This window comes from Brachionichthys hirsutus, chromosome 2, assembly GCF_040956055.1.
Source record: "Brachionichthys hirsutus isolate HB-005 chromosome 2, CSIRO-AGI_Bhir_v1, whole genome shotgun sequence".
Classification (NCBI taxonomy): Eukaryota; Metazoa; Chordata; class Actinopteri; order Lophiiformes; family Brachionichthyidae; genus Brachionichthys; species Brachionichthys hirsutus.
Window position 1 is genome coordinate 3,948,742 of NC_090898.1, and position 27,380 is coordinate 3,976,121.

The 27,380-nt window shown below is 41.5% G+C and overlaps 2 protein-coding genes across 2 annotated transcripts; both read right to left on the reverse strand.

Moving 5' to 3' along the window:
- Positions 1–1,715: 1,715 nt before the first annotated feature.
- Positions 1,716–5,179, reverse strand: LOC137906552 (transmembrane protein 26). The gene is made up of 3 exons (XM_068750842.1): positions 4,986–5,179; positions 3,014–3,158; positions 1,716–2,444 (listed from the first exon to the last, which is right to left on the reverse strand). The coding sequence occupies exons 1-3, from the start codon at positions 5,177–5,179 to the stop codon at positions 1,716–1,718; spliced, it is 1,068 nt and encodes a 355-aa protein (XP_068606943.1).
- Positions 5,180–10,291: 5,112 nt separating this feature from the next.
- gabrd (gamma-aminobutyric acid type A receptor subunit delta) lies at positions 10,292–25,805 on the reverse strand. Its single transcript, XM_068744370.1, has 9 exons — positions 25,738–25,805; positions 18,292–18,407; positions 16,230–16,297; positions 14,685–14,905; positions 13,557–13,639; positions 13,249–13,386; positions 12,721–12,876; positions 11,457–11,668; positions 10,292–10,618 (listed from the first exon to the last, which is right to left on the reverse strand). Exons 1-9 carry the CDS (start codon positions 25,803–25,805, stop codon positions 10,292–10,294), a joined length of 1,389 nt encoding a protein of 462 aa, XP_068600471.1.
- Positions 25,806–27,380: the final 1,575 nt, after the last annotated feature.

The following is a 27,380-nucleotide window of genomic DNA, read 5'->3' on the forward strand; positions in this document are numbered from 1 at the left end:
TAGGGGGGGGAATAAAGATTTCACTGGGAATTCTCTATTAAATGTTCTCCTCTTTCTTTTAAAAGTTGGCTTTGCCATCAATAATTTACTGCACAAGATGAAACAGGAGAAACAAAACAGTTCTCTCCAGCAAATCCTCTGGAGGTCGTCGATTTAGGAAATCTTGGCTCATATTCTATGCATTTTTATAATCGAGCGCATACAGCAGAGGCAGGAAAACACTCAAATGGCCTGTTTCTCTCTTCTCTGCCTCTTTATGATTCTCTCTCTCTCTCGCACTTAATGAAAACAAAGAGCCCCCCCCCTTATTCATTCACGGCTTCGCCTGCTAGTTTCATCTTGCAGGCCGGTCAGAGTGCAGCTCTTGTAATGGGCACAGATGCAAAGCAGCGGGAAAGGGGCTTTAGATTCAATTGCCACTTGCTGCTGTTGCTGCTCTTCATCCCAGTCTGGCCAATAGTGCAAACGGCACTGAGTGAGAAGGTCATTCACAAGAACAGGGGGGGGTGACATCCCAGCATTTGTTTGGCTGAAGAATGGGGGGATGCTTCAGCTGTTGTGAAGTAGCTTAAAATCCTGGGTTTCAGCTAAAAGCTGCTTCTTTTTTTGGGGTCTTCGCAGGTTCTCAAATGCTGTCTTTTGTAGACGGTGGAGGAATATCTCAAAAAGCGCCCTCCATCTTTCAAAAGAGAGAAAGATAGAGCAAAATCATGGCGAACGAGAACGACTCCCACATAATCACGAGTGTGCATTTTCAGACATCATAGAAATGCACTGAGCTCTTGAACAGGCATCCATGGGCTGATTGTTCTCGAGAGGAAAATGCACTTTGAAAAATGAAGAAAGCCTCTTCACTCGCCTCATGCTTGTTCCGCTTCATGAGGTGCCTCTGGATCGACTACATCAGAGTCAACCGTCACATAGGTGCCGCCTGAAGCTCGCTACATCCCACATTCTTCACAAGCCTGATCTTCTTCAACTGTATCATCGAAATGACTCAAAAGCACGAGCAGAAAAGTTTTCAATAGCAAACACCAACAAATAATTAAGTTTGACACGACAACTGTGAGACTTGACTGTCTCACAGGGTCGTTGTTGTTTTTTGTTGTCTTTTTTATGTACATAATAGTTCAAGTCAAGTAAACGCTCTACAGTGCGTTTGTGTGGCGCTTTAGTTGGACTTGGCAACACTGCCATCTACTGGTGACCAGAGCAACAAGAACAACAACAAAACAAAGCTTCATTGTTGTGTCTTTATTAGAAAAGGTTCAGTAATTATGCAAAGCATGCATTTTCTCAGCCATGCTAATTCCATCATCATCATCATCATCATCACCATCATTTTATTATTCATGAAACATGTATATATGGTTTTTATTCGTCTTTTATCTTGTTCATTCCATTACATAATAAAGACATTTTATTGTGGTTAAAACATGCGTTGAACTGATTTTCCGATCAGAGAACTTCATTTAACTGAAGCTATATATTGTGTATATTTTAAGTTGCATACATTAATCTCGGTTCTTTTCAGTGGGGTCTTATTCTTGACTGCTGTGGTCTATTTCTAGTCGCTGAACCTCCAGAGAGCCGAGACTGTCTGAGCGAGGATGAGATGCCAGAGATGGCAGATGGTTTTGACTTTTCTCTCGGTGTGTGAAAGCCATTCCTCCCCTGGAGGGCAAAAAGCATGCCACGCACTATTGTAAGCTTTTCTATACCTGGACAGGTCTATGATATCGCTCCCTTTCAGTGCCCCTTTCTCTGTCTGTATGAAGACTTTGCTCTTCGCGCACTTCTCTATCTGCTCCCTCCTCTTCCTCTTCCTCCCCATTCCTTTTGATTGTACACCCGAAAAAAGCTGCACCCCTCTCCAACCCCGATTCGCCTACCTGCTCCCTACACTGCACCACGAGTATTCGGTAAAGCTCTAAGAGGACAATGAGGATGTTTTTGCATGTGAAGAAGATCATCAGTTGGTTGAGTACCTGCTCTTGGACCATGAGGTAGAGCCGGTAAAGCAGAAAAGGGCCATCTTGAAGTCCCACTGTGAGCAGCAAGCTCCACACTTCACTGGAGCAGCAGGAGGTGAATGCTGATGGTGCACCGGAGCAGCAGGATTGCACACGCATGCTCCTCTGTGGAGGCTCACCCTTTCTGGGCTGAGTCTGAGTGAGCACCAGAGGAAACTGCATGAGTGCCCAGGAGAAGAGAGTCAGTCCCACAATGACAATTGCTCGGTTGGTTTTGACCTCAGGTTCTTTGAAGGTGTCAAAGATGTCCAGGATGTCAGCACCCAGTCCCACATAGACCATCAGCAGCTGGGAAAGCTGGTCACGAGACATGTCCCCCTTTGGCATCAGCCATCGACCCAGAACCAGCACTATGAGCATAGTCTGCTCCAGGCCAGCCACCCAGTTCTCTGGATCCAGCACCGTGATGCCCTGGGTGAAGGAAAAAGCACCGTCTGGTTACATCAGTGGGGTTTGTCAAATGTGATGATGCATTTTTCACACAGGTTCTGTTATAAAGTCAGAGATATCCATTTTCATTTATTTGATTTCTCACGGGCTTACCCTGATATTTCAATCATTTCAATCATGAAGATACGATCTTGTTACATGATAACATTAAAATGTCTCTCAAGTTCTGAGACTTGGGACTTCTTTGAGTTTATCCTGACAGCACCCCTTGACACTGCACAACAGCAACACAAAGTCTTTCCGATTTTAAAGATGCCACCCAGCCTCGAGCATAGCTAAGGGGCAAAACAAAGCTCCCAAATCCTACATGAAAGAATCTAGAGTAAAACCACCCCCAAGATGGAGAGATCGGAGATCTCTTGAAGCAAAAATGTATTTGAACGTCATCTCAAGGCGTATTTTAGGCATTTCCTATAACTAATAGTTTATCCACTCACTTGCTAGATTTAAATCCTATATCTGGTGTCAGGTGTGCCTTTAATGCTCTGCTTGCTGTGAAGGATGAGGCAGTTTTGAGCTGGGATGCCTACCGCTGTGATCGGGATGTGCGCCAGCAAATGAATCTCAAGGCCTGAGGAATTGTTGACAAGCAGGTTGGACTGAAGCAGGCTCAGCTCCAGAAACCAAACGGAGGGGATGACAGTACTGAGGTAGAGGAAAACCATGGGAGAGAACCTAAAAGAAGGCCACCAAGGGAGAGGGAGAGTGGGGGGGGGTTATTTTTAGTGGCATGCTTATTTAGCCTCTCGTTAAAGAAGAAAGAGTCCCTGTTTTTCCAAAAAGGAGCATCACATTTCAGACAGGCAGTGACTCTCATCATATATGCAAATCCCACTTGACAGTGCAAAGCCTGCTCCATGAGGAGAAAACTTCAAAGTAAGACTCAGAGAAAAGAGAGAGACCTGAAGAAAGCTTGCAAATATACCAGAGAGCTGCATTTTGAATGACATGTACCTCTTTGTTGAAGGAGGTGTGACACAATAGCTCTTTGTCTTTGTTTGAGCAACAGTAAAAGTTGATGTCAGTTTGATCAAGTTTGGGGGGGGGGACTTTGGCAGACCGTGACTGGATCAGAGAGATTCTGACATAGACATGATAGCTAGCTGAGGACATCATCGCAAAGAAAGACAAAGACAAAGAAATAACACGGCAGACATAGAGCTTTGTCTTTGATAGCCAGTGAAAGAGAGAAACAGCTGCAGAGTATATCGGAGAATATTTCAGGTCTGATTCAAGCTGCCTCTCACTGCCCTGAGCAGAGGGGACAGTTACAAGTTCACAAAGTATGTATCCTTTACAAAGACTGGCTACAACACATCAATCCTTGTGTCACCCCTAAAGTGCAGGCGAATGTAAAATTATTTGTTTATCAGCTCTGACATTTCGACTCAATTAAGGATTTGGATGAAATTTTCAGGAAATTTAGGAACGTTACCAGGAGCAGATGATTAAATTTTGGCGATGATACAGAAGAGTTCCTGGATTCTGGATCACTGTGAAATATTCATTAACATTGTAGTCAATGGAGCTTCAAAATGTGTTCCTCAATATTTCGGTTGACTATCGACCAATGTTTATGGAATTTGGCACATCCATGTAGGGTGGAGACCTCTATCGCATCACCCAGATCATATCCAGAATGACGTTAGAAAAATATAGCATTTTTTAATATTGAAAACCCCATTTACAGAAACACAAAATGTAATCAACTGTTACTGGTAAGATTCCCAACATTTTTTGAAAATTCCTTCAAGATCCATCGAGAACTTTTTTAGTTATCTTGCTAACAAACAAACAAACAAGCCAACGCAATGCAAAAGCATAACTTCCTCGGTGGAAGTAATAATTGTATCTGAAGTCTGTCTGTCTGTCTGTCTGACAGAAAAGAAATACAGAAATAGGATTTGGTGGGCAAGGAGGAGTGACAAACATCAAGCTATTATTGAACAATTACTTTTTTATATATAATGACACAATGGGGAAACTGAGCTATATTGTCAAGTATTTCAATTCTCAGAAGTTTTTCAATAATTTGACAAAAATAAAAATACGTTTCTTTTTTCTGTTTTTAGTTTCTTTTCTTTGAGATATTCAGATATTATTCAGATATCCCAATTTGATATTTTGAGAACGTTTCTCATTATTTTGGAGATATGGTAAGTCATTGTTTATTTTGTAAAAGAATGCTGATAGAAAGACTCCTTCTAATGTATAACAGAAGTTGGTCTTGGGCTTGTATTGACAGTTTGTCATTCGGTGTGTCCAAAGTTTTAGTCCAAATTGAAATGTCTCAACAACAGCTGGATGAGTTGCCATTCAATTTCTACAGAACATATTTTGAAGCCTTATGTTTCTTCTGGCTATGACGTCATGTTCAAGTATGAGCTACATAGATAAGACTCCTTATACAAGTGTAAATATAAAAAAAACATCCTGATCTACTGTATGAACTGAGATCTGATGAATGTAAATGTTTAATGTTGTGCATGTGTGTCATGTTACCATTTCCACTCAGCGTTTCGGGTACACTTCAGAGTGACAGACATTTCCACGCTGAGCAGAGCCACACCTGTCAGCAGCAGCCAATAGAGTGGCTCCTCCATAACGGCCACCACACACCACACCGTCACCACCCCGTGGACTGCAAACAGGAAGCGACTCAGCACAGCCAGCAGGACGTTCAGAAGGCGACACATAATGCTCCAAGGGGTATCTGTGCAGACGATAGCTTAATCAGGTACCATGACATTTTCACAAAACTTACTCAATGTTACTGTAAATGATTGAAACCGAGTTTAGGTGGGTTCAGCAACCAGAATATCCCCGGACCACCCGCTTCCTCCCAGATACTGTGTTAACACATTGCTGTAAATCACTGATCCACAGCTTTCTGATTTAGAGTCTAACAGCATAAAATGGGACATGATATTAAATGCCTTTGAGTAAAATCTTATCAGTCTGTTTACGCTTGCTTTTCAGCCGAAGAAAGTTGAGGCTGATTCAGCAAAACAAAACAAAAAATATAGTGTGTACAAATGAATGGCCGAAGAAAGCCTTGGTAATGAGAATAAAGATGAGGGACATCTTTAAAAAACTTTGTCACAAAAAGGACATAAAGCAAAAACACTGTAGGGATTTGAAAGTATATGCTGTATGTCAGTGTATCACAACAGCAAATCAAAAGTTCAGCTGTGAAGAATTACTAAAGTACTAAAGCAGACCTGGGCATTGTACGGCCCCAGAGCCACATCCGGCCCTTTGGTTGACTCTGACCGGCCCGTGTAAGGTTAATTAGAAATTAGAAAATAAACACATTTTCTAATTTCACCTCATGCATGGACTAAAACTGCATTCAGAACCTTCACACAACTTTGCAACAGTATATTAAACTCAAAATGTGTTTTAGAGTAAATGTGACTGAAGATGTTCACTAATATGAGTCACAAATGGTAAAAAGTTCACATTTATTTTACCATAGTTTTGAGAAATGTAATTGAATAAATGAAATTTTTTTGTAAGGCAACCTCAATTTTTCATTGCTTAATTATAACATATACTCTTACAAGCTTGTCAAACCAATGCTATTTACTGCTTTTTTTAAACAAAGAAATACTATTAATATTTTTTAGAATTGTTAATTTTGGCCCGGCCCTCCAGAATAATTCTGTTTCTCATGTTGCCTCATGGAAAAAATAATTGCCCATCCCTGTACTAAAGACTACTTCATTTTTATTGTATTTACAAAAAAATTAAAGAATCAATACAGAAAATGGTCAGACAAAAGACGAAATTGGTAAAATTATGCAGCAGTGTGAGTGTGTGTCATGACATATCAAACCCGTGGTTCAGCTTTCCTTATCAATAACTAACTACAGCACATTCATTGTAAGTCAACAGGATTTTCTCATTTAGTTAGTCAGCAGGATAAACACAAGAGAATTCAAATCAGTGACTAGCAAGAGAGAGAAACTGCTTCACAGTCAGTTCTGCATAACTTCTGGAGCCTTTGAAAGAGTTTGCATGAATCAGATGATGTAAAAGAATCCTGGTTGTCTGTTGGTTAAGATGTTTCCACAATCTCTTGTTCAACTGTAGATAAAACATTTTATTTCTGTTAGCTTGTATCTAAAATTTAATCTGGGGGGTAAGAAACAAAGTTTAGATACCCTTAATTTGACAAGGTGCCCTTTACGAGTGTTTTATAATTTGCAAAGAGCTGCTGGGAAGTCAGATAGGAAATCATACAAACAACCGTGCACTGCTGCATTCAATCTTGACAGAAGTTTTTTTTTTTTTATGAAATGATATATATAATATTAATCATTCATCGTCCCAACCGCTTAATCCGTTATCGGGTCGCGGGCCATGCTGGAGCCAATCCCAGCAGTCAATGGGCGAGAGGCAGGGGACACCCTGGACAAGCCGCCAGTTCATCGCAGGGCAATATATAATATTACATATTTACCATTAGTATTGATTACATTATTACATCCATAATAATCAAATGTTTCTCATTTTGCAATCTGCTGAAGTTGGAAAGTCATCATTAACAGTTTTACAAGGTTTTTGTTTGTTTGTTTGTTTCAGGAGAACTAAATACATTTTAACCTTCAAATATGTGTCTTCCTATTTAATGCAAACACAAATCTCACCTTCTGTTATCTCATGTTTCAAGAGGAGAAAAATTTTGTTTCCAGTGAATGCAAAGCCGCCGTGAACTGAAATCATGCGATGTGTGAGGTGCGATGGCGTGCAGTACGAACCTACTGCATGAGACACACTCCTTGTTGTATTTGAGACCAATTTCTTCAATGTATTTCCCAAAAAGGTTTCAGGTGCGCACCAGACAATGCCCCAGACAGTCACAGCGATGGCTCCTGAATCTGTTTGACTTTTAAGTGGCAGCCATCCACCAGACTCCGGCATTGATAGGTGTGGGCTTTCCTGTTTGTGGATAGGGGAGTGCCTGCTGTTCAAGTCCACTGATGTAGCATATCAGTGACAGGTAGTGTGTCCCACAATGTTCATGTGAGTCTCAATCCCCTCGGTGCCACTGCAGGAGATAACGTTTCCTGCCCTTTTACACCCACATCTTCATCACCATCTGTCATGATGTCATCTCTCCTGGCCCAGAACAAAGTTATCTCCTTGGGAGAAGCCGGCCTGCCGGGCTCCCTCTCCGCTGAGCGCCGAGCCTTCCCCTTGCTCACACCCATGGCTGCTCTGCTTCTGCATTGCTTGCCCTGATAACAGCCTCACGCTCTGGCTTCTGCACAAAACAACAAGAAGCAGCAAGAGGTAATGGAGATGCAGAGTGACTGAGTCATCACTAAAGTCTTGTTTGTCGATGTTCCACAGGTTGATGCTGTCCAAGAATGTCAATGCTGCAGGGTTCCCAACCCCCGGGCGACAAATGCCTCACAGGTCTGTGAGGCATTTGTTACCAGGCCACACAGAAAAAAATAAAAACGGTATACAACTAACATATATATATATATATATATATAAAACTTTATATAACTTTAGTGCAAATGTTTGTTGTACTTATCATCATGCTAGGAATATATCTACTTTATGTGCTGGGCCAACACACCAGTACTGAGTACCGCACCGAGATGGCGGCGGTCTTGAAGCAAGAGCTCCTATTGACCAGTATACGCTGTGAAGCATCTAGTAATAAGATGTATATGAGAGCTGCTGCCTGCTGGGTGTTGAAATGAGGCTGAGAATTAACCTAAAATGAACGTCTGGTCAAGAGTACTTGAGCAGGACAAGCAAACCAGAAAAAATATTGACGCCCCAAAATGAATTTCCACATCAGTGATAAAAACCCTTTAAATCTCCCTTGAAGGCAAATGCAGCGCACCCACCAAGGCCTGTAACACTTTCACTGCATGGGGCCCCCTTTCACCGACACCGAAATAGTAAAAGGACTTGTTTTAAATGACCATTCCCATTTTAATCAAGATTCGTTGAGTTAACTAGGAACATGAGAAAGAAACCAAAATATGAATTTCCCTTAAGACGAAAGGCCTTCCTGTCACATGACCCTGTGGCATCTCATCATGCACTATATTCAACAAAGGGTGATGTATATGTTTAAAAAACGTCAAAATTAATAAATGGATGGCATGTTGATTAAGCCTGAAATTAATTAATAATATTTGTTCACTTTATTGAAGTAGAGCACAAATTCTACTTTTTTTAAATCCTTGTATTATTGCTCCAATTTTTATTTTTAAAAAGTTACATTAAGTCATCGACTGACGAGACGGAATAAGGACGATGGATGCGAAGGTTGTTTGTTTGAATCAGGACCTGAGGCCTTTCTGCATCGATCCCTGTTTGTGCTCCAGTTTTCTCCCACAGGTTAAACTCAATGAATACTTAAGTTAATAATCAAAAAGTCATTGTTTGAAGCAAAGAAGCATGGAATGCTAAAATACAGAGAGTTGTAGGCATTATGAATATTGATGGTAAATGTGAATGTTTAAAAAAAAACATCCCATCTACACAGAACAGATCCGATTCATGAAGGATATGAAATATAGCATCATGGTCCTCGGAGGATGAATTATCTGCATTGTGGCTGCTACCCTGTCATGTTAATGATAGCAGTCTAGTCTAAACTAAAGTAACAGACTCAGATTGTTCTTGGCTTACACTTTCATACTTGGAGTAAGATATTGCAACCGTAGTACTTTAATATATTCTAATCTAGATCACAGGAGTCATCGGAGAATGCAGTTATTACTGGAGAGACAATGTTCTGATGTTGAATTTAATCTTTAAAAAAATCATTTTGGCAGCTCATGCACTTTTTCCCATTCCCTGAAATCAATGTGCATGTTCAGACAAAGGGCACACACATGTCTGAGCATTTTGAAGTTGCTTTGTTGACTCTTACTACAATAATATTCATTTCACTTCATATTTTTTGTGGAGCTGTCATTGCACCTGCCAGAAAATATCCTCGCCTTATTTACTATTAATCTCACGCAGCAACCTCTTGGATTCTATCTTCATCGGCCAGAAAGAGGAAACACACGCGTAGTGGAAGAACTCTTTTAATGGTGAGGAAAAAGGCAGATGTGGCAGAAAGAGATAAGACATGCCAGCCGGTGTCCTAAGTGAAACAAGAAAGACCCCCCCCCCAAAAAAAAAAAATGTGTGTGTAGGACCAAAGCAGAGAGGAACAGGAAGGGGGTGGCGCTATCAGGGAGGAGGGTGAGTGACTTATCAGCCATGCAGAATAGCAGCGCTCCACATCTTGTTTCTCTCTTTTCAATAGTGCTTTTTTTCTTGTGGTGATAACAGGCAGTTCACTCCAGGCTGGTTTTCAGACTGGTTATTTGTGATTGCAGGTTGTTAGCATGTGGTCAGTACTGCAGGTATAGAAAGCAGGATGCTCTGTTAGGATCTTGTGTTGAGCACATGTGACAGGATGGAATGTTGATTGGGCTGTAATCAGAGTGCATTTGATCCCCCAACAGTCAACATACACTTTTGATTTATACATTTTTGTGTATGTATGTAAAGACACAAAGTTCTGGTAACACTTTTTCACATTTTAAATTCTGAACTGCTTCCTTTAATACCGTATTGCCATATTAACAAGCTGTAACACTTTCTTGTGAAGTTTCCTTTGATATACTGTATATATATATATATATATATATATATATATATTTTTTTTTTACTTAGTTGCTGTATAACTGAGTTGCACCAGTGTGCCAGTATTAAAGTGGCCCACTTTCTTATATACAGTCCTGGTTGGAAGCGAGTAGCACAGACTCACTGCTTCCTTCTCACATGGTGTATGCCACCCAATAAATCACGTTCACCACAGCAAAGGTGAACGGAAACACAGCCCGAGCGTAGATGTCGATGGTATCTGCATCGATGGGCTTGCAGACACACTTGGAACAGCACTTCTTCTCCTCCTTGGTTTCCTCCACCTGCCTGGACCTTCTCCTCCTCAGCTCCTCCTCCTCCTCGTTGCAGCCCTCTCCAGGGATTTCACTGGTGGCGTGCTGGGAGCGCTCATGGCGGTTAGGTATCATCACACTCTGGTTCATGCCCGTAACAGAGAGGGAAAATAGAACCATAGCGTGTTTGCCATTCTTCACAATGGACTGTAAGAAGACAAAGAGATGAGTGTGAGCACTTTCTGAAGGATAAATGGCTATAAAAGCCTTGTTGCTGTTGCCATCTTGTTTAATGAAGCGGAAGTGACTATATTTGGACAAAACTGTGACAAAGCATGTTCAGCTTTATCATATCATCTCAGCATATTGTCATATTTTACACAATGAACATTATTCTGTGCAAATTGCATTTGAAATTGAGAATATTGAGGAAACTAATACAGAATTATTTGCATGAAAACCATATATGTTTTGTTTACAAATAATATTATCCATCGTGAGACACGTGTCTTAGGTTGCAGACCCCTGTACTAGATCATTATTTTTATTTTTTTACAATAAAAACATCTAACTCTGATTACATTGGCACAGTTATTTAGGATATTTACATCTAAATTTATTTCATATATCTTGGCTTTTAGTTAATAGTTTTTTTTTAAATGAAACATTACAGCCCGGTGTAGCATTCAGCTAGTCCAAAACACAGCAGATTATTATGTCTTCGTGTCATTGTTTTTGTTGTGATCATAAATTTGAAGCTGCATCAAGTCAATTTCTGGGCATATATCATATCATTCAGTTACATGTAAAGGAAACAGACAGTATCACGAGAATCGCAATTACTGGCAGACAGAGCATCTTCTCGTTGCTGTCTTTCTATGTGAGCGATTCACCGCCTCGCTGAAGGTCAGTGACGGGATGCTTGTTAACGCCTGGGTTTGAAGTCCGGCCTGTACGCGAAAGGTGTGCTCATTACTCACACCCTCCACACAGCTCTATATTGTTGCCTGCTGATGTGAGCGCATGATGGAAATGCTTTCCTCACCTCTGAGTTAAGCTTGTTAGCCTTCACCTTGGCCTTCTCTTTCAGTCTGTAGTCGGCATTGTAGTGAGCAAAGGCGTATTCGATTAGCGCTGCAAACACAAACACGTAGCAGATCCAGAAGTAGACGTCTAGCGCCTTGATGGCTGACGCCCGAGGCAGAGAGGAGCGGGCGCTTACCATCAGCGTTGTCATGGTTAGAACAGTCGTGATCCCTGGTGAAGAAGCACAGGGGGAAAGGTGTGGAATAAGAGATGTTTCATAACATTTCTCATCACGCTATGAATAGCAATGTCAGTCTGTTGGTCTGTTTCGCAACAGCTGTTGATAGATTTCAAATTACATGTGTGTATTTGCATGCATAATGCAAATACACACAGTAGAACTACATTTACACCCTATAGTGGGCCCCTGTAAACCAGTGACATTGAACCAGTGACCTAACCCAACCGATTGAGCCACTGCTCACAAGACAAGAACTGGATGATAATTGAATTTGCCTCTCGCACCACCTTGAGGATCACAGTCATATGTATGTATGTATGTCAGTCAATCTGCCAATGGCTTCTGACTATTTTAATTTATTATATACACACAGAGCCAGCCATGATGGACGGCTTAGAGACAGTGGTTCTGAAGAAAAGACAGGAGGCGGAGCTATAAGTGGCAGAGATGAAGATGCTGAGGTTCTCCTTGGGAGTAACCAGGTTGGATAGGATTAGAAATGAGACAATAAGAGGGACAGTGAAGGTTAGAGTAAAGAGACCAGACTTTGATGGTTTGGACACGTCCAGAGGAGAGACAGGGACTATATCGGTAGAAGGATGCTGAGGATGGAACTGCCAGAGAACAGGGCTAGAGGTCGACCCGGGAGAAGATACATGGACGTAGTGAGGGAGGACATAAGAGTGGCTGGTGTTGGGGTGGACGATGCAAAGGACAGGGTGAAGTGGAGAACGTTGATTTGCTGTGGCGACCCCTCACGGGACAAGCCGAAGGCACAGTAGACTGTTCTAAAAACCAAAACTATACGCCATTAAATGTAATCTTCCCTTGGGTTCCACTGCCAGCAGCAGCTTCACGTTTATAGCAGCAAATCTAGTTTCTAACAATATTAGTTACAAAACTGTCACTATGGTTTGGAATGTTTAATTTCATTGACGTAATAAAGAAATGTCTCAGCAATTTCATTTGTGAACGATCCCCAACTGTTTAAAACGAACTAAACTTTCAAACGCAAAACAGACCTCCTCACACTAATACCAACCTAAGGACACACGAGCAGGGACTGCTGATTGGCTGATCCAGAAGGACACCCAGGACATGGCAACCAGTAAAATTGAAGGCATGTATGATTGGATGATGTAGACACCTCGATTACGTCTCAGCTGGAAGCGAAGACTGAGCCGTGGAAATCGTCCCGCTAGGAAGCAGTGAAAAGAGTTTAATTGCTTTGCAAAAGAAGCTAATTATCCGTAGTGAAAATAGCTCAGAGACACTGATATCGTACGTCTTTCTGCTCATATGTTGGCTAAACTTTCTAAGACGTAAAACAGGATTGCAGGCTACATTATCCCAAAAGGACATCTTATCATCTTCTACACCTACTGGCTCAGGAGCTGGCCTAACTTGATATATTCCCTCGGTTCCTAAAATAACCCCCCCCTCCCCCCAAGGGCCTGAAGAGAAAAGAGTTCAACCAAGTCCAGAAAATCTATATAATGGATGATGCATTAAACACCCAATACATATGAGAGGACTTTCAAACTGGCTGAAAATCAAGACAGATGCTCACCAGATTTGAAGTTCATCATCTCAGTGACAAAGCGGTAGTCTGTGATGGTGAACTGGGAGAGCTCCAGTTTATCCAGGCCGTGGATGTGTCTCTGGCTGTCCGACCAATGATAGACGATATCCTCAGAGGAGTAACCATCTAAAATAAGAGTCATTTTTATTTCAGCCCAACATGCAGTATAAATGCTAACTGAACTTCTAAGTGTGAATTGTTTCACTTTTATTCCTTCCATAGAAACCATTTTAACTTGGAATAAACTGAGAAGAAATCAAGTGTAGTGTGAAGTAAGATTAAATATTCTGACTTACAGCTTTCCAGGTCCAGCATACATTCCTGCTCATCCATCGGATACTTGGTCAGATCCATGTCACATGCCACTGTCGATGTGATTCTGGAAACAAAACAAAATAAATCAAAAGCAGGGCACAACATTTAAAGTTGTTCCTTCAACGTGCACAGCACATTTCTATACAGTGACATCGACATTTGCTGCCAGACAATTGTATCACTTGATGATCAAGCGGCGTGCAGTACTTTAATAGAAACGCATGGATAAAGACCTCAAACTGTTGACTTACAGTCTTCAGTTTCTGGTCCAAATCATCCAACATTTTAAACATATCTTATCTACACGCCGGGTAGAAACTTTGTGTAAGTCATCCGTCTACCTGACTCTTTTCTTATCTTATTATTTGGCCTCCACCAACCCCTGAGAAGAATTCGTGACATTCATCTTCCAACTGCTCCACTACCATTCACCAGCAATTTGGTACCCTTACCCTATCTGCAATCTGTCGCTGGGAAAGTATCATACAGTGTGTCGGGTCACAGCGTTCACTGATAGCTGCTGCCTGCTGATCGAGGCTGAAGAACTGCATTACAGGTAGAAGGTTGGGGTCGGAGGGAACGTGCAATATCTTTGTTCCCACTGACCCCTGTTGCCATCTCACCTCCTGCTCAAGGTCATTATGTTACTCTCCTTTGACCCAGACTATAACATTTACTTCATTTTAGATACTTGCATTGCTTAAATGCAATCCCAGTTTACGCCTTAGACTAAAGGATGATCAAAAATACCTTCATATACTGTAAGTGTTAATGTTTTCTTGTTTAATGGTCCTGGCATGTTCCTGTACCTAGTTGTCTTTCCATATTACCCACCGCCCATCTGTTTTCCACAGCCAGGTAGTGTGTCAGACCATATTGGTTCAAAAGCAGTTTACTCTCACATTGCGATATGGATCAAGAGGGATTTTCACAAATAAATGATTTCTGTCTAAGATTCCTCAAGGCACAGAAAACAACAAATAAAAAAGTAGCAAGAACTTGTTTGTATAAAAGCAGAAGGCCAACATGAGAGCACTCGGATTGACGCTCGAGAGGAGTCTGACTGTCTTGTGCTGGCTAGGGAATGCAATCATCTTTTTTGCTCATACCGACTGCTGTATAGAATGACTCCATTGGGCTGCAGGCGAATCAACTTATTCTCCACGGTGACGTCGTGGAACCAAGCAGATTTGGCATTGACTATGAAAGTGTCAGGCAGCCACAGCTTGTCGACAAATCGACTGTCCAACCCCAGCGTCTTGTTGGTGTGATTGTAGGACAGGCGGTCATCGTGCCAGCTCTGTCTCAGGAACACCGTCATGGTGTATTCCTGGCAGGAAACACACACACACAGCCACAAACATGCCGACAGAGTCACCGGTAGTCGTGGCAAAACAAACTTCACCGAGGAAAAACACACAAACAGTATACTCATTTTTAGGATGAGGAAAACTGTTTTTCTGACTAAAAAAAAACACATTATGCAAATGTGTGTGTGTTGACATCAAATAGACTGCACCTTGGAAGTACTCCTCAGTCTTTGAAAGCATTTGAATTGGCTCTTGAGGCATTGTCTGTGTGTGTAAATGATCTGACCTCGCCTTACTATTAGTTGAAGGAGTGCAAAACTAAATTACTGGGGTGTCACTTGTGAATTTGGTGCAATGCTCTTATTAATGCAGTGTAATTAGTGACATTATGCTGATTGCATGTTCTCTTGAATGCCAAAGACACATTTCTCAAAGGACAAAATAAAAGCATATCTTATCTACTTCTCTCACTCTTCTCATCTCAACTCATGCATTCACAGTATTTTTATCTTATTTATCTCATGTTATTTCATCGAGATCATCTCATCTGTCTTTTCCTCACCTTATTGTCTCATTTCATATCATGTATACCCATCCATCTTATCTCATCTTTCTTATCATGTCTGATTTCATGTAATCTTATCTCATCTCATCTCGTCTGCCTTTGTCTAATCTTACCTTCTACAATTAGTCTACAAACTCTACTTAATGTGTAGTAAATGTCTGTTATCCCTAATTTAGAGTGGATTCATTGAAAAGTGTGTAATTTTGAAAAAAAACATGCATGTTTTATTTTGCTCTTTTTAAGTTATGTTTGCATTTGATCTCATTAAAGGGCAAAACCAGCCTGAAAGGCTGCTAAATCTGAGACTTCAGAAGATTTTAGACTGTTAAAATCTAAAATCAATCAGATATTCTTTAGATCAACAGAAATAGCACAACTGTTCCTCTCGATTTAAGGCTTCATCATTGGTATGGGATGATGTTTCATAACTGCTAAATGCATATTCTGGTATCACTCCTGTATATTTGTAGCCCCTCTATGATCTCCTGCTTGTGACATAACTGTTTTTCAGCTTTATGCAATCCTTTATGTTTGGAAAGTAATTAACATAATTATGTATGTAAATGTTCTTTTCCAAACGAAATCTTCTTACCGTAATAAATCCATGAATAATGAGCTAACATCTTAACCAGTGTGCCACATGTATCCCTACTGAGAACATTCAAACCCTCGAGTGGGATGAATCAGGATTAGGCAAATAGCAATTCTTTGATCTTTGTCACAATAGTGAATTTTAGGGATGATACAGAATGTCACAATAGGAAGGAGAAAACGTTTACCATGTTGGCTTCAGAGATATGATCAATGCTGGCCACTTCAATTGCCATGGCCACATTCACTGGAGGACCTGTGGGAAGAGAAGTGAGAAAAGAAAGCAAACGTACCCCTCCCCACTTTAAACACACACACACACACACACACAACCCTACTCATCCAGAATTTATTTATTTATTTATTTCTGGTTTATTTGAATATGGACAAAGACAAAACATAGACACATGTAGCACAAGTATCTGGTGTTTGCATTATAGCGCTTATAGCTAAAGCTAATTCGCAGCACTTGTCCATAGATGGGCTTTCAACACAGATATTCATAAAAGCATGGAAAGGAAGGAAAATTTTTAAAAAGTCATCTATGCATGTTTTTATCACAGAACTAACACAATTAAGAGTAAAACAAGACAGTAATAAAAAAAATAATAAAAAAATGTTAGAGATAAAACTATGTACACATTTAAACATGGGTACAGTGCTGCTGCTTGCACATCCAAGATTTCGTTTCTTTTTTGAAGGAGACCAATTGTGTCATAGATTTTAGGTGGACAGGGAGCAGATTCCACAGACTAGCACCTTTCACAGAGAGAGCGGATTGTGCGAAAGATGTTTTTCGGGGGGGCACCTTACAGTCCCCACCTGAGGCTGCCCGGGTGGACCTGCCAGAGCTCTGCAGTCTGCTGACAAACCTGCTCAGTGGTTCTGGTGCAAAGCCATTCACACATTTAAAAAACTGTTTAAGAACACTTAAATTAATAAAATTTAAGTGTTCAGTCCATCATGCATCTCTTTCCTTCCCACCCGCCATCCTCCCACATCTCATACACTCCTACAGTGCGTAAAGATTAAGCATCATCCAGTTTAGCCATGCTAAGTGGCACATCACACTGTGGGCATTCATAAACAGCGCTAAGCTTTCACAGAGTGAGCTTCCCTCACACACACACTCACACACTATGGCATGTTCAGCCATATGATTAGCATGGAGTGTGTGCCTCTGTGATCAGATGCTGCAAGGCAGGTGAGCTCACTGATGCAGGACAAAGAGGTTATTCAAAATGAGCATTAAGCAATCATGTATTGACTTTCCCCACCATTCAACACCTTCCCCTTGCAGCGTCTGAAACGGTCGTACTTAATTGGCCACACTCTGGATGTGAGGTGATTCACAATGGCATGTGTGTTGTATGGTAAGGTCAGCAGGAGAAGGTTTTGAGGGCGTCACCTGATGCAAGTACAAGCTCACAGATGAATAGTACATTTTGAATAGATATACACAGCAAATACACAGTATATAAGAAATATAAAGGTCTTCTGTACTGATGGACAATATTCTGTACTTTCTAAGTCATTTCTTGTATTCTTTTTTTTTTTATTGGTACATTGTTCTGCTCATTGCATTCTCTTGGAAATCATTTTCAAGTTGTTAACTCTATAAAGCCCTTGTTTTATTTGCCAATGTATTTGATGCTTGATGACACATCACGTGACTCGACACTAAATGGAATGAATGTTAAATGAAGGGACTCCAAATGGCAGATTCCTCAGCGGTCATTATAGCGTTGCAGCAACAGGCATGAGTGCACCACACAAGGCTTTTGTCACTGTGTGGGTGTGTCGTGCATGTGGCAGTGTGAGCGTGAGCTCGTATTCCTGCTCCACATTGTCACCTTTGCTCAACTGAGTTAAGCTGTGAGGTTGAGAAATCTATCTCTGTGGTCATTGGATGATTCACATCTTGCAGCCATTCTTAGCAAAGTCTCCAGAGTTGTGTTCGTTGCTTGCTCTACCCGCCTTCCCTTGTTGCAGATGGGGTAAAGTCCTCAGTAATCCGTTCAGCCAGGCTACTCTTCATCTAGAATGTTTTTGATTCACTTCACTGAAAAGCCAAATTGGGTGTTGTACAGCTTTGCGGACAACAAAAACATCTCTCAGGATAATAGGATTGGCCAATGAAATCCAAGCATCCATGTCGCTGCAACATTGAGTGAGTGATGCTAAGGATGGCTGCAAATGTGAGGGGGTGAAATGCAACCCAACACCACGAGCAGTAGATCTCATACTCACCTCCTATCCCAGGGCGAAAGTTTCTGGCATAGCCTTTCATTAAATCATCCAGATTAGGTAACCAGGATATTTCAATGTCTGTACCTACATAGTCCCCAATGTCACTCAGCATGGCCCTGAAAGAGACAAACAGGAAACACAGCAGCCTTCAGCGGTCATCCAACTAAGCCATGTGTCCACAGAGCAGCCTGGCGGCGCCTCAAATGCAGCAAGTAATTTAAATAGTGAGGTAATCTGGCTGACAGGGAACAAGCATTGGATGGCTCTCACAAACAGTCTGGCACCTTTAAATGAACAGGATGACATGCAGCCTTTTAAAGTTGCTATGGCAACAAGTTTGCCATTCCAACCAAAAGAGGCAAAAGAACATAAGTATCCGTGTGAAGTCATATGTGTCACGTCCTGATTTTTCTTTCTTTCTTTTGATCATTTCAAACCAACCAACTCCTGAAATTGTCTTCAGCCCCTGCAGCTGTTCACTTCCTGATTGTGAACAATGGATTTCTGACAGACGTTTCACCGAAGACAAGCTGCCTGTTTGCTGCTGGTGAAGAGGCTCGTGGTGTTTATGAGCCAATAGACACTAAAATTCTGCAGAAGCTGGTGACATTTCTCGGTGATGTTTTAACTTCCAGCAACCAATTAACCAATTATTACAATTACGGATTTCCTTTGAACCATCGTTAAGATGCTGTTTTAGATTAGCAGCTCATTAAATTTTAATGTGGCATGAAAAAAGAAAAAAACAAAAACAAATGACTTACAATGCCGTTAAATCATGATGTGATTTGCACTTCCGTGTGATCCCCAGAAGTGCCATATAATTCTAAATAATGAAATGAAGACTGAATGATTTCATATTCGTGCTAAAACCTGTGAGTATTAGCTTAGGTTTTACAAAATGAGAACAAGAAAACACAGTATTCGATATATTTATTATAATATAATATAATATTGATGCCTTGTGTGTTTTTATTCACGTACAGTAACGACGAATATTAGGTTCATATTTTTTTTATATGAACTTAAATATAATTATATGATCAAACAGCCATTTAGGGATTGCACACAGTCTAAAGCGCTGCATGTTAACAGGAAGCAGCATCCATCCTCTGCAGCCTGTCAGTTATCTCTACTCATATTTGCATATGAAAGCCACACCGGCTAAAGACTTTTTAACATTTCTTCAGCTGTGTCATCACACTGAGCATTATGACAGATCCAAATCTGCCTTCGGATGTCACGCATCTCAGGCTGAGCATCACGCTGTGACTCAGTCCCATCGCCTCCGGACCATTTTCATTCAGGTGGAGATGTCTTCTTGTTCGGCTGCATGTCCCCATTTAATCAGAACAAGTTATATGACTGTCCCCAGTTTAGGACGGTGACGCCTGCCTTCGAGCAGCCTTTTAACTACTCCCCTCACCCCTCACCGCAGCGGAGGAGAAATTAAAACATTCGTGAAAGGGACTCCTGTTTGCCCTCAGGATGCTCGATGGCCCCGAGCTGCTCTGTGATTGTTCAGGATGAAACGAGAGCGGTGCAGCTCAAGCACCAGCAGGGGGCAGGTTTGCATTCTAAAACTGAGAGGCGGCAAACAAAATCTGTACAGATATACAAATAACACACTGACAGAACTTTATCCATATATACTGTATATATAATATAAGTTCAGATGCAGTCTTTGGTATTGAAATGTATTTTTCCCCGTAGTTTAAAGAGATGACATATATTTAGATGAACTTGAAGCTTTTACCGCTCCGGTTTACACCCGCAGGGAAAACTGACCTCAACAGTAAAACATGTAAACATCTTTCTGCCGTGTCATTAAAAATGTTCTCAGTGAATCAGTTTCGAAGTGGCAGATGTATTTTTAGTTTGCCAATCACTGTGCCTGAAATAAATGGAGCGCTGAGAGGAATAATTATCCTCCATGTAAGAACTGTATTCCCCCTTTAATTGAGCAGTTTCTAAATCTGGGAATGAAGATTGTTTCAATAAAGACATCCTTTAATATTCCAAGGTTAAACAACATCAATGGATGAGACAGAGCACATCAGCTGGGAAAATCCCACTGACAAAAGTCAAAATACTGTAACTCAAAATGTATTATTCCAGCACAGACTTCATTTACAGTTACAGATTACCGGTACTTTTTTTTAGCAGTACTAGAGTAATCTTCTTTGTTGACTATCTTACTAATGAATGCTGACGGCTGCTGATATTCATTTATTCTGAGCGCCAAAAGCTTCTTTAATCTTAAACACACAGCCTACACTGAAAATATGAACGCGTTAATTCCATCGCGCATCTTTGATGTTGTCTTTAGTTACTAATTGCTCCAAGCTGACAAGATGGATTTATATTTAAATGTCAGAGTCTATTTGAAAAATTCTATGAAGATTGGATTTTAGATCTTTTATCTCCAGTTGATGTTGTTGGGGGGGGGTTATAGGTTCGCTTTACATAAATTATTTATCAGCTGTTTCCAACAAACATGTCAAACAAGAATGGTTTGAATAGCCCAATGCAACAAGTATTATATGTTATACCCAAATGCCAACTACCAGATGCTTGTCCCCTTGATGACAAGCATCTCTGGGACTTTGTTAAACATTCTTTAGCTGCTATGACCCCCCCCCCCCCCCCCCTGCAAATGCAATACATGTTCAGACTGCCAACTTGTGTGTTATTTCTTTTTGTTTGGGAAGGGAGCGTTTATGTAAATTTAGGCCTTGACAGAATAAAATTCAGGACTCTTCTGCTACAGTAACTCAATGAACAGTGACATGCTGTTTTAAACACATCCGATTTGATAATGTGTGCCATTTTGTGGGATGAATTAAATAACGGAATAATTTATTCTGCAATTATCATCAAAAGTAGCATTTTTTGTTGAATGTAGGGAAAGACAGTTCTGTAAAAATGTATATTTGATCTGTTATTGTATTGTTTAATTACTGTTAACTACTTAATATATGTTTTGGGTTCAAGAGTATATCTTCCTACTGTATACAGAGTTGAAAAGTATATCTCACTAAATACATGAACATCTCTATTTTCCATAGCAAACACTCGCACTCCTCTTTCTTCTGCCTTTCACTTTCATTGAACGGAGGCTGGATTTGCAACCGTCTGTTTATGAGGTGGCACAGATGGGGCAGAAGAGACAGAGGAGAGGACAGACAAAGAGCAGCAACCTCGTTCAGATTTATGATGACTTTTTGTGAGCACAGTGTGCAGCACAGACTAACAGTCCCAATTAATTGTTAATCTTACACTGCGAGCTACCTGAACAGGAGCAGAACGCCAGGCCTCTGATCCTCACTGACTCATCATTTCATTTGTTTCATTGGCATCAGTGTGAGAGGAGCAGCGGCGAGATCCATTTGGAGAGATCATAATTAAACATTAAAAAGTAGTGCATGTCAATGGGCAACTGTTCAAATTAGCAGAGTAAATAATGAGTACATAATTGGTTGCTTTTCAATCGCATTTATATGGATCTGATTTGGACGCCAGGGAAAAGCACAAAACACAGTCTGTTGGCATACAGGAGACGTGATTCTTGGTCATACTTCAAGGCAGGATTTGTTTCTGATGAGGACACCAATAGATATTCCTAGTTATTTGTGGACCCATGAGTACAAGTGTAATCATTGCACTCTGGGGAGATGTTCTCAGCAGCCGTGCAGATGTTTGCTATTATTATATCCAGAATGTGGATTCATGATAACACAATAAGAATCTCATTACCATATCTGACATCATCAGGATAGCCTTGTGAAGCTGAGATCGTTGGCTTGGCCCACAAGCTTCTTGACAGACAAGATATAATAAAGGATTTGCAGATCACTGATGCTCAGCCGAGTTATGACTCGATTCCAACTGTTTTTGTGAAGTGCAGCGATGTTTGGCAATCTGTGAATAGAGCGCTCTGATTCCTTGTGCAGTCAGGTTGGAGAGCCCGGCTGCACAGAAGCTCCTTCACATTTCAGATGTGTGTTTTTGTGTTTCTGTTCGAGCCGCTACTCAGTCAGAGCTCCACTAAGAGGAGCCTGAGGTCACTCATCAATGTGAAATCGGTTGCTCTGGACAGCCTTGCTCAGACTAAATTATTATAGCATGTTTCACAAGAACAGGAAAGATTAAAAATGTTCAGGATTTATGTTGGATCACCGAGTATGATTCTAGGTTCCCACTCATCTTTGCCATGACCGGCTTCAGGGAGGGACTTGGTGGTGCTGGAGCCACGCCTTGGATAATCTCTTAGCATGTTAGGTGACATTTATGTTTAGTATTTGTAATCATGTAAATAACGTAACAGGTGGATGCAATGTCATCCAAGGATGCATTTGGATGACCAATCCAATCTTCCGTCCATTTACCATTTCATTTAACCACATTCAGCAGCAGAGGCTAATAACAATGGCAGCTGTCCATAAGTCCCTCCCTTATGTAATTATCTCCAAACTGGACATACAGGTGATTTACTTAGTCAATGTTGACTGTGTTGGTCCTGAGAACTGGGCTGCTCTCATCCATGTGCATCACTGCATCATCTGACTGTCGAATAGGCCGGAGGTCGGTGACATCTTCTGCACAACAGTACGCCTACACACCTCACTTCCTTTTCATTACCGCTAAATAATCTAACAACGAACACTACATTAACCTATTTCTATGCATATGTATTATGCAAATAGTGTAATCAGGTCCAGTGGGTAAAGCAGAGGTGAAAGCAGACAGCTTGTAGGTATGGGCAGTGTGTATATGGGAAAGTCATAATTATACTTTGCTTTATATACCTGCTGTGCATTAATATACATTAACACCTTGACGTATAGTATAATTCTTTCTTGGACCAAAATCGTAACTCAAATCACTCCTATGTCAAATTACCGTAATTATTCCTATATAAAATAAATGAACAAATTAATCTGTTCCGGACGTCTAAAAACACTCAAATCAACGCTAATAACAACATAATGTTTTTTTAATTGCTATGTATATACACAAACATGCACACAAAATGGTATAATAAATGTAATACAGAGCCTCCCACCTAGCGCCCCTTGGAAAATCTGACCATCTGCCGCTCTTGATGACCCCAGCATACAATCCCATTATCAGAAAACTGAAATCGACCACCAAGACTGTTGTGAACTGGCCTGAGGATGCCCCCGTACAGCTGCAAGACTGCTTTGAGAGGACAGATTGGAGTCTATTTTCTGACCCAGTCATAGACACCTATACCACCACTGTCCTCTGTTATATCACTACACTGTATTGAGAACATTACCACCGAGAGAAGGGTCTGAGTTTACCCAAACAGTAAACCTTGGATGACCAAGGAGGTTCAAGCTCTGTTGAAGCAGCGGAACGCAGCTTTCAGAACAGGGGACGGAGAGCAGTACAGCACCGCCAGGCACAGCCTGAGGAAGGGCATCAAGCAGGCTAAGGCTGCTTACAAGAGGAAGATCGAGGGCCATTTTTCCCACAGGAATCCGGCACGCATGTGGCAAGGCATCCAGCACATTATGAATTACAGGGGAAATCAGCATCCACTCCCTGACAGCAATTTACACCTAGCTGAGGGGCTCAAACATTTTTTTGCACACTTTGAATCTGCTGAGAGTGATGATGGAACTGAGCCCCCCAGACCGGACGCCGGTAACCCCCCGCCCCTGTCTCTTCAGATCCACGAGGTGAGGAGGATCTTCAGCTCAGTGAATGACAGGAAGGCCAGGGAGAGTGATTAGAGACTGTGCCCACCAGCTTGCTGAGGTTTTTACTGACATTTCTAATCTCTCACTGTCCCAGGCTGCCTCAAATCAGCCACAGTCGTCCCAGTACCTAAACAGAACAACATCACTTGTTCAGATGACTACAGACCAGTGGCACTGAACCCCCCATTGTTACTAAATGCTTTGAGAAATTCGTTTTAAAATGTATCAAACTCAACCTCCCCACTAACCTTGACCAGCACCAATATGCATACAGAGCCCACCGTTCCACAGACTACGCTATTTCTACTGCTCTCCACATAGCACTCACACACCTGGACCAGCGGGGAACATATGTGGAGGATGCTCTTTGTTTCACTACTCCTCTGCATTTAATACCATCATTCCCAGCAGACTGGATAGAAAACCGCTGGGTCTGGGTCTCAACAGCACTCTGTGTATTTGGATCAAGGACTTCCTCTCCAAATGTCAGGCTTGGCTCTCATCACTCTACCAGTCTGACCCTTAATGGGGGGGATTCCCCCCTGAATAAAAAAAAAAACTGCACAGAGGCAGACCGCAAGAACCTCCAACGAGGCATTACATCCGCAGAGAAAATCATCGGACTCAGTCCGCCCACTTTGGAAGACACATTCAGTCACTCTGTCAACATTCTGAAGGACACGAGCCATCCCTGCCATCACCTGTTCTCCCTGCTGCCCTCTGGGAGGCGCTACAGGGCACTCAGAGCACTGAGGAACAGTTTCTTTCATAGAGCCACAACTGAACTGAACATACAGTCAGCATTTAAAAAGAAAACAGGTCACGGTGCAATGTGGGAAATGTTTGCAATATTATTTGCAAAAAATTCATTTTAATGTATTTTATAAGAATGCTGTGGTGTGTACATGCATGAATGTGTGTGTGTGTGTGTGTGTGTGTGTGTGTGTGTGCGTGTGTGTTAGTGTGTATTGAGCTGCATCTTTTTTTTCAGGGCTGTCGCAGTGTAATTTCGTCGCACAATTGTGCAATGACAATAGAGTCTATTCTATTCTAATATAAAATGTGTTTTTATTCTGAGTTTTAGCTTGGAGACAGACGGTCGGGCTGACAGCAGTGAACAATGTGCAGCAGGAGAGGAGTCGGACGGCACGCAGCCACTTCTGCAGTAATTGTACCTTTACACATACACTTACATAAACTTAGACATAATAGTTCTGCCTTTGGAAGGCTTTGTGTCCCTGATAGCATCCGTCTGTTTGAGGAGTGTATATGATCGATGTACTGCGCTCGTACTGGCGTGCCAAATCACTTATGCGGAAACCACGGTCACGTTTATTGATAATTGCTTCATCTCCATCGTCATCAGGCTTTCTGTCTTCTTACTGCCTTCCTTAACACTTGCTTTCTTTGGACCCGTCACTCATAAAGAATATTCACAACAGCAAAAATCACTGAACGAGAGAAGTGCGTTCGGAGAGCACGCAGCGCGCCACCGTTTAGCGCCCGCGTCTGGAAGCGTGCTCGGGTAAAACTATTGATGATTATTTCATCGTCCTCGTCGCGTCGGCTAATCCCTCCTTTCAGCAGCGATCTCGCAATTCTGTTCTGACCTTCCAACTTGTTATTTACCTGCCGGGTTTTTTTTGGAGCACAAGCAAAACACTGTCGGCCAATAGGAACGAGGCACCCGCCAGAACTGAGCAAGGGCCGAGCTCACCTGGTGAAAATGTCCCCTCCAACAAAGAGCAGGGCAAGACTCCACAGTAGGAAAGTTAGGAGCTCCATTCCACACGCTTTCTGATCAAGAAGAGATGAGAGTCGGGGAGGAAGAAAAAAAAGGTTTCCCGCAAATTGGAAGCGACGACAAAGCCAAGGACTTTGAAGTCTTAGCGCGCTGTTGTCGTGATCCGGTGCTGCCTAGGAGAAAGTAAAGTGCGGCGCTGATGCTGCTGTTGAAGAAAATGACGATGATGAGCCCATGATCAGCCCGCAGAGGAGCGCGTACCGTGGAGAAACAAAACTCCACGCTGCTGCCAGCGCCTGGCACAAGAAGGAGAGAGGGAAGGAGGGAGGGAGGGAGAGAGAGAGAGAGAGAGAGACTGACTAATCTGTCGTTCCCTCCGTTGTTTGGTGTCTAAACATCACATTTGGTCGTCTGTCAAACAGACTCAAATCTGTTTGACAGGTTTGAATCATCTCCATTAGTACACAAGTACTGCCTATCTTGCGTTTTACACAAGTCAACTATTCGTGACATCAGCCTGAGTTTTGTACATATTCTCTCAGCTGATGGAGACTCCTCTGAAATTTGTGGACAAGTGTGAAACTCTAACCAGACAACGTCTCCACTCCAGACTGTTCAAAGATTTATATAATTCTAATGGGCCAATGAACATAATTACATGAAAAGGTATATAAATGATCAGCATTATAAGACATTCAAATAAATAACTAAACTAGAAAAGCACTCAGAGAGCACAGCCCTCCGCCGAGCAGCTCATTCCCCTCGTAATTAGATTTACACCGTCCACATGGTGATCTGGATCATCACCAAAAGGTTCTAAATTGTTCTTGGTATCTTTATACACCAACCATGAAAAGTAAAAGTTAATCAGAGTTTATGTTTATTTTTAACTAATTTTTACATCCATAAATGCGGTTTTCACATCATTCTAGATTTGATCCAGATGAAATTCAGTGTTACTGAAAATTTCAAACTGATCCATAATCCAGGATCTCTCCTGGAGCATCACCAAAATGTAATCATCTGTTTCTGGTAACATTCCCAACATTTCCTGAAAATGTCAGCAAGATCCGTCCAGAACCCTTTGAGTTATCTTGCTAACGGACGGACAGACCAACACATAAGCTCCTGCCTCGGCGGCGGCAATTAATAGAGTTGTCATAACTAAATGTCAATTACTCAGCCAAGCATTCATAGTTTATTTCACATTTAGATTTCAAACTCTTGATTCCAAAGAGTTGATTGGCAGATGATTATAGACACTGGCATTCGCTTTAGCTCCTACTGACTGTCCACAATATTTTTTTTTTATGTCAGTCTAAAAATGTTTGATATGTTAATGTATTTTTTTTTAATCTTTATTATATTATTTAAAAACTATTACTCAGAGGTATACTCTCATAAACGTTTTAATCTCTGTTTGATTAAAGCAATTATGCACCTCAAGTTTGGTTTTATTTTTATTTTTGCCTCATTAAACGTGATCTCTTTTGGTATGAAGGAACAGTTCAGTGGAAGCTGCAGCATTGCACCTGCTCTCATTACTGTTGCTTTGCCCCGGGGAGCAGAGGCAGGTTTACCGTCAGTGCTCAAATCTCTTTCCATCCCACCAGTCA